General features: G+C 44.6%; 1 protein-coding gene across 1 annotated transcript; it reads right to left on the bottom strand.

Moving 5' to 3' along the window:
* Positions 1 to 2,999: 2,999 nt before the first annotated feature.
* RPS27A (ribosomal protein S27a) lies at positions 3,000 to 11,516 on the bottom strand. Its single transcript, XM_073628593.1, has 6 exons — positions 11,424 to 11,516; positions 11,238 to 11,302; positions 6,950 to 7,004; positions 4,951 to 5,036; positions 3,761 to 3,892; positions 3,000 to 3,183 (listed from the first exon to the last, which is right to left on the bottom strand). Exons 2-6 carry the CDS (start codon positions 11,283 to 11,285, stop codon positions 3,034 to 3,036), a joined length of 471 nt encoding a protein of 156 aa, XP_073484694.1. The 5' UTR covers positions 11,286 to 11,302; positions 11,424 to 11,516; the 3' UTR covers positions 3,000 to 3,033.
* Positions 11,517 to 11,900: the final 384 nt, after the last annotated feature.

The following is an 11,900-nucleotide window of genomic DNA, read 5'->3' as shown; positions in this document are numbered from 1 at the left end:
TTTTTTTAGGTTTATGGTGTTAGGATTGTTACTGTGGACTTCATTAGTTTGCTTTTTTGCACCATATTTTGTGATTGTTCTTACAGTGAAGAGAATCGCAGCTGTAAAAAAAAAAAAAAGATATCTGGATGATGCCTGTAACTGCAGCCAGATAGCACGCCGCAGACTTGAGTTGACGTTGGGCGGGTGAAAAGTGGTTACATTTTCACTTGATTTTTTTTTTTTTTTTTTTTTTTATAGAAAAGTCAACCACTTTAGGAATGAATAGAAAGACTAGGAGAGTGGACTTTAAAAAGGCACACAGGTAGACCGTATAAAAGTAATTAAAAGTTTTTACTTGTAGAAAAAAAAAAAAAAAAACATAACATTTTTGAAACTATTATATGACCCACATACAAATTCTGACAACACTTCCAAAGTAAACACTTGCCGTATTTATCGGCGTATAACACGCACTTTTTTCCCCTTAAAATGAGGGGAAAATCGTGGGTGCGTGTTATACGCCGATCCCCGCTAATTGTGAGCTATCGGCGACATTCACATAGCGAGTAGATTTAAATATGGCGCCACAGAGTTCGGAGGGACTCGGCGGAGCAGAATGAGCTCCGCCGAAATCAGAGCCGAGATACACAGTCGAGTGTATTCGTCTCTTTCCGGCACCACTCACAGTCACGCCCAGTCCCGCCATTGGACCTGTGTTATGTCCATCATAGGGCGGGACTGTGAGCGGCGCCGGAAAGAGCCGAATACACTCGACTATGTGTATCTCGGCGGCGTTCGTTCAGTTCCGCCGACACGGAGTCCCTCCGAACTCCGCGGCGCCATGTTTAAAACTACATGCAGCTATGTGTATGGCGGCGGCAGGCATGGACACTGGGGGCGAGGCTGCACTGACACTGGGGGCGAGGCTGCACTGACACTGGGGGCGAGGCTGCACTGACACTGGGGGCGAGGCTGCACTGACACTGGGGGCGAGGCTGCACTGACACTGGGGGCGAGGCTGCACTGACACTGGGGGCGAGGCTGCACTGACACTGGGGGCGAGGCTGCACTGACACTGGGGGCGAGGCTGCACTGACACTGGGGGCGAGGCTGCACTGACACTGGGGGCGAGGCTGCACTGACACTGGGGGCGAGGCTGCACTGACACTGGGGGCGAGGCTGCACTGACACTGGGGGCGAGGCTGCACTGACACTGGGGGCGAGGCTGCACTGACACTGGGGGCGAGGCTGCACTGACACTAACAAGGCTGCAGATAACACTGATGAGGCTGCATTGATGGGCATTTTAATGTAAGTTTCTTTTCCTTAAACTTCCCTCCTAAAAGTTTTTTTCCTTAAAATTCTCTACTAAACTTGGGGTGCGTGTTATACGCCAATAAATACGGTATATTGCTCAACCACTGTACCATTGGGTGTAAGTTCCAATGATGGTAACCAAGTTAGGATGTAAACGTGGAATAGTTTGAGTCAGCGTGTGAATCAAAGTACAGGATATTCGCTCTACATGTTGCACGTAAGAATACGCTTCTTCAGGAGCGCATAGATAAGATATTTTGTGTAAATAAATTTGCCGCCAGACTTTGAGAAGGTAGGTAACCAACCAGTTCCAGGGAGTGGAGTCATAATCAACCGCAGTGGTTTAACCTTGTAGTTTGCTGTCCATAATTGGATACCAGGAGGCATACACACCACACAGTACAGCTTGAACCTTGAGGTACCCAGCCGCTTTTGAGCTTTAAGCCTGCCTCTCTCTACTTTGTTTGGACAGCCTTGTTATCTTGATAGACACATGCTGGTTTACACCACCAACATACCTGTCTTTTCAGCTGTGTGTTGGCCATTTTTTTTCCCTGGGTATATATATATATATATATCTATATCCTTTCGCTTACCAGCAAACTACAACGTTAAACCTCTGCGGCTGATGATTATGACTCCACACCCTGGACTGGTTGGTTATCTACCTTCCCAAAGTCCCGCGGAAAATTTACACAAAATATCTTATTTATATATGTGCTCCTGAAGAAGCGTACCCTTGCGTGCAACATGTAGAGCGAATATCCTGTACTTGGATTCACACAGACTCAAACTATTCCATGTTTACATCCTCACTTGGTTACCATCATTAGAACTTCAACCACTGTACCATTGGGTGTATCAATATAAAAGTGTTTACATTGGAAGTGTTGTCAGAATGTGTGTGTGAGTCATATAATAAGTTTAATACATTTTATATATCTATATATAAAATTCTTTTAATATTTTTCTACAAATAAAAACCTTACTTTTATAGGTCTACCCGTGTGCCTTTAAAGTCCACTCTCCTAGTCTTTAATCTCTATATATCCTTTATCATAATCTCTCAAAACTTTAGGAATGAATGTGATGTGTGCCTCAAAAAAAATAAAAAGTATATTACGTAGGTAGGGGTACCATCATTCGTAAATGAATATTTGACAAAGAGCCCAGGGCTGCCCCAATCATGTCCCTGGCAAACAGGAAAATGGACTCTCGGTACCCAGGAAGTGACACTTTTTATATACAATGCAAACATTTTATTTATACAAATTAAAAATAAACATATCCATATATATGAATAAAACAGCAAATGCAGTGCACGTTCTTGTAAATTCTTAGTAGTGATTGATTTATTGAGGATTCCTCCTGAAGAGGACTGTGCATCAAGACTTACTACATCTTGTGCCCTTAACCATTGGGGACAACCCATCATAACTAAGGGCACACAAGATATAGCAAGTCTTGATCCATAGTCTTCTTCAGGAGGAATCAATCACTAAGAATTTACAAGCACATGTGCACCGCGATAGATGGATATCTATGAAAATTTGTATAAATAAAAAGTGTTTATAAAAATATAATTGTCACTTCCTAGGTACCAAGAGAGTCCACTTTCCTGTTTGCCAGGGGCATGATTGGGGCAGCCCTGGGCGCTTTTCTTCCACACTTTAGGAATGAAACGCGTGGACACAAGCAGCGTCTGTCAACTGGTTTTATTAACACATGTACATTTTACTTGTCTTCAGGCTTGTTGAAGCAATAAGTCAGACAACACTTTCCACAGTAGTGCCTGTCAAAGTGACTGGCCATGAAGACTCCAGCACCGCACTCATCAGATGGACATTCACGCCTCAGGCGGCTGATTTTGCCATTCTCATCAACCTGCAAGACATAGGAAACTGTATTAAAAAAGGTGCACATCATACAAGGTGTACCGTACTTACAGCAACACAAACCTACAAATAAAGGAACCTCAAACCACTACAATTCAGTGTCCAAGTACTTTCCCACATTGCTGCTCTTACTCACCCCACTGACCTATGTCATCAATCCTTGTCCACCCAAAATCTTGTAAGATCCTGTTGCCACCATGCATGCCATGATATACAACACGTCATCTCTTGTTGTGGGCACATTATCTTAGTGGACTACTGTCACGTTTACAGAGTCCTGACTCTAGATGGCGTTTTGAGAACCTATTCATGCTATCTATTGTAATGTAGTAACTGGGTACTAAAACAAAGTTTGTTTTTTTCCCACTTTTTTATAGCTCCTTTATCAAATAAGGTACATAAAATACTGACCATTCTATGGCAATGTACCACGCAAAATTAGGTTGGTGTAAAGCCTCTTCTTAAAGTTCATAACTGCAGCCTTAGATGTACGGGTTTCAAAAGACATCTGACTGGGGAGTTTGAAGGAGAGAATACGTTGCCATTCAGACCTGCAGCTTTCTTACCTTGTAGTACTTGAGCACAGCAAGCTTGACCTTCTTCCTCTTATGCTTGTTCTTCTTGGGGGTGGTGTAAGACTTCTTCTTCCTCTTCTTAGCACCACCACGGAGCCTCAGCACCAGGTGAAGTGTGGACTCCTATAGGATACAGACAGACAGATATAAAGTCTAATATGACTCTATTAAGACAAAAACCACTTCAAGGCTACCTAACTACAAAAAAAGTCATGGTTTTGAAGCGAAATACCTGGCTGCAGCTGAATACCATAACCCCAGTATTAAATTCTCAGCAGCCACTGCCCTTTTTCATAAAAGCGATCAGAGCCACAGATTAGCCACTGGATCACTTTTAGAAGCAGAATGAGGGGTCAGCCCCACCACTTTCCGGTGGTTCTGACTCATCAGGAAGCACAGGAACCAATCCAGCGGTTGCAGACGCCGGCCATAGAAATCAGCAGAGGAAAGATGGCCTAATCGCTCAACACTATGAACTAGGAGGCCAGGAGCAATGTCGTGATGTCACTTCAGGTTCATGAACAATGTAAACAATGCTATTTTTTTTCTTCAAAGCATTAATTTTATTTTTGATCTGATGCTTTCCATTGTAGAGAGATGTGAGGTCTTATAGGCCCCAGATCTCTCCATAAAAAGAGGACCTTTCATGCTTTGTTGTTACAAGGGATGTTTACATTTCTTGCGACAGCAATTAAAATCTACACATTGCTTGCAGTTTGAGGTTTTATAGATTGTACGCTTTGTGAACAGGGCCCTCCTAATCCTTCTGTATGGTAACTGTACTGTCTGCCTTTATATTGAGAGTGTTGAGATGCTTTACATAAACCTGGCTGCAGAGCCACATTTAAATTTTAAACATGTCAAAACCGCTCTTTTAAATGATCATTGGATCCAAAGGGTGTGTGGGGGACAGCCAAGCTCAGCTTACAAGAGTCAGAAATTTGCATTATTAAAAAATCGAGTCATTAACAGTCTTTTTAATAGAATACTAAAAAGGTAACTTCTGCTCCCATTACACACAATTTGCAGAAATCTCTCGTTAAGCTGAGCTTCTGATAGATATATCTATATCTTTTTCAATAGAAAGCAAGGCACTTTAATCATACTGGAAAAGACTACCCAATTGCAAATGTAAAAGAACAATCCTGGTCATAGCTTTTTACTAAGTGATAGAGACCCACCTTCTGAATGTTATAATCTGAGAGTGTGCGGCCATCTTCAAGCTGTTTGCCAGCGAAGATCAACCTCTGCTGATCAGGAGGAATACCTGTAGGGACAAGTACACATTAGATATCCGAAAACCAAAGCATATCTGGTCACTGAAACTAAAAAAGGAATACAAATGTATAGTTAAGTTACTGCAAGAGGTAACAGTGGACATAATCCGTTATCACCTCCGATTAACAATAGTTGTGCTTAAAATGCAGAAAGTTCACCTTTTGGAACAGGTTACATGATTCGGGAATCTCCTCCCCGCACTTTCACAATTTGAAAACAGCATGGCTCCACCCACATTTTTTTCTGTGAATGAATAGCCTTTGCAGCGGTTTTCTAGCTCCCAATGAACTGCAAGGGTGCTGGTGAGCGCTCCTCTAGTCCGTTGAGCTTCCTGGACTTCTATGGGCAGACAATGTACTGACAGTCTGCAAGAGGCCAAGACTGCACCCGGAATCTGCTGATACTGAGTGCAATGCTTTACAGCAAGCATAGGCAACCTGGGTCCCTCCAGCTGTTGTGGAACTACATTTCCCATGAGGCATTGCAAGGCTGGCAGTTACAATTACTCCCAGAGGCATGATGGGACTTTTAGTTCTGCAACAGATGGAAGGCCTACCCCTGCTTTACAAGCTCCCAAAAATAAATGCACATTTTTTTTTTTAACCTGCAAAGGGTAAGCCCCCCCTGTGGGGTTTAATAGAGCCCAATTATGTAACTATGCACCATCAGCTAACATTTTAAAGTCTTCCAAGACCTCCACTGGCTTGAATGAAACATGTCCCCTGCTAGTTAACCCACCGACAGGCTACATCAGCGGAGTCCTAAACAGTGAATGTACCGACAGCACCAAGGAGGGATTGGAAGATCCTGAACACAGGCTGTGCAGCATTAGGTGTGTCTCTTCTAGCTGAGATCAAATACATTTTAAAATTATCCCCAACTTCGGTGCTGCAACAATTATACCCATAAAAAGGCAAACTGTCTTTTTACACTGTTCTTACAAATTCACTAACGCACTCATGAGCTTAATGTACTTTTCCACTTTAGGTATTTTTTTGGGAAAACCAGTATCTTTTCCAGCAGGTACTTGTCTCCCCCCTTCACTGCTCACCTAGGTGAGGATATTTGCCAGTTGCCACCACACTCATGGGCAGGTGGTGTTACATTTATGCCACCGCTTTGCCCCATGATAAAGTGGCTAATGTGTGCATGTGCAGAAGTTGCGTCAACATGGCATTCAAGTAGTTGAACTGAGCAACGCAGAAAGACGACCAGCAGAAAATAAGTGCCTGGGAGCAGCTAGGAGCGCCTGCAGTGCTGGAAGGCTTCATCCAATAGGCAAGTCTGCCATAATGTGCCAATTTGTGGAGTATACTAGCACACTACAGTATAAAACACACACACGTTTAAATAAAACTAAAAGGTGTTAAAGGCAAGAAGGTTTTTTATCTTAATGCATGCTATGCATCAAGATAAAAAGCCTTGTGTGCAGCAGCCCCCCTAATTACTTACCTGTGGTCCCTCTAGATCCAGCGATGTTGGAGGAATGTCTCATGCCTACGGGACTCCCCTCACTGGCTGAGATAGCAGCGCCATTGGCTCCCGCTGCCAAAGTCAGTAAGCCAATGAGAATAGAAAGGGACTGGGGCTCAGTGTCTGAATACACAGGGAGCTGTGACTTAGCTCAGGTGCCCCCATAGCAAGCTGCTAGCTGTTGGGGGCACTCGACAGGAGGGAGGGGCCAGGAGAGCCAAAGAGGGACCCAAGATGAGGATCCGGGCTGCTCTGTGCAAAACCACTAAAACAGAGCAGGCAAGTATAACTTTTTTTATTTTATTAAAAAACACAAATTAGACTTTACAATCACTTTAATTCCGCTATAGGTGTGTGTAGTAAACATAAGCAGCTATAGTATTTGCAATAGCCAACTTCTCATACACAAGTGAAATAAACAGAACCAACCTTCCTTGTCCTGAATCTTGGCCTTGACATTTTCAATAGTATCAGAGGGCTCGACCTGGAAAAAAATTGTATAAACATCAGATGCGTGACAGTACTTCACTTTCTGCTGGCAGTATGACTGTCGTTTTAACCAACTACCATTTCTATCACATTTACAGCTGTATAGTACAAAGATAAGATTTGCCTTTATGGTCAGAGTGGGAGCGTATGGGGGGGGGGGGGGTTGAGGATCAGGTAAGTAAAACTGCTTTTCCCATCCCACCCAGGCATTAACAACAAGCATGCAACCCTGGGGCAACACTGCAGAGAGGGGGATTTTTCCTCTGGAAATAGTGTTTCATCTGGAAGTAAGTCTCAGCCAAGTCACCTGATTCTGAAGGGACCCTCACCAAGATCAATGACTGGTATTCCCCCCCACTAGGGGAATTACACTTGAGCTTATGCTTCACTCTAATGGGGGAGATCTACTAAAACTGGAGCATGCAGAATGTGGTGCAGCTCTGCTTAGTAACCAGCTTCTAACTTCAGCTTGTTCAACTTTAACAAAAGCTGAAACTTGATTAATTTATGCACAGAGCTGCACCATGCAGTTTAAGAGCCCTCATGCGAAAAAAAAAAAAAAAAAAAAAAAAAAAAAACGCCTCTCCATTGAAATGAATGGGAAGCGCCTCAAAACGGTTCTTGAAGTTTCAAACACCTCAGTGTGAAAGGGCTCTTAATAACCCCCAATGGGATTCAGCATCCATGCAATGCAAAACAATTGTAATCTTTACCAAACAATTAGGCTCGGTTCACACAGGGGCAACACGACTCTGGCCACGACTTTGTGAGGCGACCTGGACACGACCTGAGGGCGACACCACAGCGCGACTTGGGGCGACTTACAAGGCGACTTCAAGTCGCCTCCAGGACAGGCGACTTTCCAGTGGCCAATCAAACTACAATCCGCTCTGGGGGAGGGAGGGGTTTGCTTGAAAAAAACATCTTATCTTCCTGTGAAGTCGCTTCAGTATAGATCACGATCCGACTTGTAGGCGACTTACATTGAAATCAATGGGTACAAGTCGCCTACAAGTCGCCTTGAAGTAGTACAGGGACCTTTTCTGAAGTTGGAGCGACTTCAGTAGCGTACATATAGACGGCTCTCATTCACTTACATGGACTTTCAGATGTCAAGCGACTTGGGGCGACTCGAGGTCTGACAAGTCGGATCCCAAGTCGCGGTAGTGTGAACCGGCACTAAATGTTCCTTAGCAATTTGATTTTTTATAAATAAATGTTAAGTGCAGCAATCCCATCTGAATATATCCATCTATCTATACATCCTGTGGAAGGGTCTGATTACACTGCTACATCTAGATCGTGTGCACTCCCCCCTCAACACATACAGTGGGGACAGAAAGTATTCAGACCCCCTTAAATTTTTCACTCTGTTATATTGTAGCCATTTGCTAAAATCATATCAGTTCATTTTTTTTCCTCATTAATGTACACACAGCACCCCATATTGACAGAAAAACAGAATTGTTCACTTTTTGCAGATTTAATAAAAAAAAGAAAAACTGAAATATCACATGGTCCTAAGTATTCAGACCCTTTGCTGTGACACTCATATTTAACTCAGGTGCTGTCCATTTCTTCTGATCATCCTTGAGATGGTTCTACACCTTCTAGTCCAGCTTTGTTTGATTATACTGATTGGACTTGATTAGGAAAGCCACACACCTGTCTATATAAGACCTTACAGCTCACAGTGCATGTCAGAGCAAATGAGAATAATGAGGTCAAAGGAACAGCCTGAAGAGCTCAGAGACAGAATTGTGGCAAGGCACAGATCTGGCCAAGGTTACAAAAAAAATTTCTGCTGCACTTAAGGTTCCTAAGAGCACAGTGGCCTTCATAATCCTTAAATGGGAGACGTTTGGGACGACCAGAACCCTTCCTAGAGCTGGCCATCCAGCCAAACTGAGCTATCGGGGGAGAAGAGCCTTGGTGAGAGAGGTAAAGAAGAACCCGAAGATCACTGTGGCTGATCTCCAGAGATGCAGTCGGGAGATGGGAGAAAGTTGTAGAAGGTCAACCATCACTGCAGCCCTCCACCAGTCGGGGCTTTATGGCAGAGTGGCCCGACGGAAGCCTCTCCTCAGTGCAAAACATGAAAGCCGCACGGAGTTTGCTAAAAAACACCTGAAGGACTCCAAGATGGTGAGAAATAAGATTCTCTGGTCTAATGAGACCAAGATAGAACTTTTTGGCCTTAATTCTAAGCGGTATGTGTGGAGAAAACCAGGCACTGCTCATCACCTGTCCAATACAGTCCCAACAGTGAAGCATGGTGGTGGCAGCATCATGCTGTGGGGGTGTTTTTCAGCTGCAGGGACAGGACAAGTGGTTGCAATCGAGGGAAATATGAATGCGGCCAAGTACAGGGATATCCTGGACGAAAACCTTCTCCAGAGTGCTCAGAACCTCAGACTGGGCCGAAGGTTTACCTTCCAACAAGACAATGACCCTAAGCACACAGCTAAAATAATGGAATGGCTTCACAACAACTCCGTGACTCTTCTTGAATAGCCCAGCCAGAGCCCTGACTTAAACCCAATTGAGCATCTCTGGAGAGACCTAAAAATGGCTGTCCACCAACGTTTACCATCCAACCTGACAGAACTGGAGAGGATCTGCAAGGAGGAATGGCAGAGGATCCCCAAATCCCGGTGTGAAAAACTTGTTAAATCTTTCCTAAAAAGACTCATGGCTGTATTAGATCAAAAGGGGCTTCTACTAAATACTGAGCAAAGGGTCTGAATACTTAGGACCATGTGATATTTCAGTTTTTCTTTTTTAATAAATCTGCAAAAACGTCAACAATTCTGTGTTTTTCTGTCAATATGAGGTGCTGTGTGTACATTAATGAGGAAAATAATGAACGTAAATGATTTTAGCAAATGGCTGCAATATAACAAAGTGAAAAGTTTAAGGGGGTCTGAATACTTTTCGTGTTGTATATATATATATATATATATATATATATATATATATATATATATATATATATATATATATATATATATATATATATATATACACACACATACACACACATACCCACCTACTTCTCTACCCCCCCCCCCCAAAAAAAGGTGGACTTATCCAACAGTTTCAAGCAACCTTTTTTGGCTCCTGAAAAAGAGCAGTCACTCAAAACTGTTGCTGTGAGCCCTGGTTGACATTGATGCGATTTCAAATTGGCAGCAAAGACAGCCTCTAAATCAACGAGACAATGCGCTGATTCCCAGAGGTAGTTTCTGTACTACTTTTGGCAATTTGCGGGTGCGATCTCCATTGACATCCGCGCAGAAAAACCCGCACAAATGTCTCTGCAATCGCCCCCCAAAGTTGGGACCGACATGCAGAACGAAATTGTGCGAGTTCATTCCCACGGTCAGTGTGAACCTGGGCACAAGCCTAATTCACACCCGTGTGCTCCAGGGATGCGCTCCGGCGTGTTGGCACAGCCCACGTACAGAACCCGCCAGGAAGTCAGCGCTGCGCTGATCACAGGCGGTTAGACATTTCCTGATCTCTGCAGCCGCACATCGGGACAATGTATCACTGCCTGCGATTAGCGCAACGCTGACTTCCTGGCGGGCTCTGCACGTGGGCTGTGCGAACACGCTGGAGTTCATCCTTATTCTTCACGTGTTCCTGAAATGCATGGGAAAAAAAAAAAACACCACACATCACACCAGCTGTACCATGAATTACCAACACCCAAATTGCAGCCAGGAAACTAGCATTTTGTCACACAATAACCAGCCAAAGCTCAACACCTAAAAAGGTGGTGCAAGAACATTTGGTGCATTATTCATGCAGACAGCGGCCTAATCATGTGAGTGGACTTCCACACACAGAGGTGAATGGGGCCTTTAGGCCTGCATTGATTGGACATCACATTCCATAGAGGCCCCTCTGGCAGTGGCAGTTCTTGGTCATTAGAACACATTGGGGTTGATTTACTAAAACTGGAGAGTGCAAAATCTGGTGCAGCTGTGCATGGTAGCCAATCAGCTTCTATCTTCAGAAAGCTCAGTTAAGCTTTGACAATAAAACGTGGAATCTGATTGGTTGCTATGTAGATCTGCAGCAGACTTCACTCTCCAGTCCAGCACGTGGAGATCGGACACGTGGTGTTAGTGGGGGGTCCTCTATGTGTGTCCCGGGCTGCCCCCCGCAGCTGCCTGTCCCCCTCATCTCCTCTCCCTCACACAGCCATGGCCGCCACACGCACCTCGAGGGTGATGGTCTTCCCCGTCAGCGTCTTCACGAAGATCTGCATGGTGACGGCGGACCCACCTGTGACAGGAAGAGAGAGAAGGTCATTCCATGTACCGACTACACCCCGTCCCGCCCTCCTCCGGGGCCCGCCACACCGGCTACAACCCCGCCGTCCCCGGAGCCGATCCGCCACACTCACCTCCTGCTAATGGCGGATCCTGGAGAGAGGACCTCCTTCCGGCCGCTACGGGGTTTTCCTAGCCGCTCCACAAGGGCGGTGGGCGGGGCAGAGCTGTCCGTGGCGGTGCCTGAGCGAAAGACCGCACGTTATTTGCAACGGCGGGCCGGTTTGACGTTCAAACGCGTTCGGTTTACTTTGTTGTGTCAATTCTTATACAATAAATAATAGTAAAAGCTGTTTTGAATTGGTTTTGAATTGGTCTAATATGAAGGACCAGACCCTTCAGACGCAATGCATTCTGGGACTGGTAGTCCTGTCAAATGGTCCGGTTTCTGGTATGCTTATTCTCGTTTCAAAACAACACAATTATACGTTAAGGAGATCTGTATAGTCGTAATTACACGGTGCGATTAGCTAGAATGCTATTTTTTAAAAGACAGACTTTTAATAAGTACGATGCGCGCGCACCACCTCCCCTGTGAGCCCGCCCTGTCA

Source organism: Aquarana catesbeiana, linkage group LG04 (genome assembly GCF_042186555.1).
Source record: "Aquarana catesbeiana isolate 2022-GZ linkage group LG04, ASM4218655v1, whole genome shotgun sequence".
Classification (NCBI taxonomy): domain Eukaryota; kingdom Metazoa; phylum Chordata; class Amphibia; order Anura; family Ranidae; genus Aquarana; species Aquarana catesbeiana.
Note: the sequence above shows the minus strand (reverse complement) of the source record. Positions and strands in the feature narration are given on the sequence as shown.

Excerpts from the sequence above, each read along its gene's own strand:
- RPS27A (XM_073628593.1), bottom strand. The coding sequence starts at position 11,285 with ATGCAGATCTTCGTGAAGACGCTGACGGGGAAGACCATCACCCTCGAG. Across the intron at positions 5,037-6,949 it reads CAAGATTCAGGACAAGGAAG|GTATTCCTCCTGATCAGCAG; the intron begins GTTGGTTCTGTT and ends TTGTCCCTACAG. Across the intron at positions 3,184-3,760 it reads CTGTGCTCAAGTACTACAAG|GTTGATGAGAATGGCAAAAT; the intron begins GTAAGAAAGCTG and ends TATGTCTTGCAG.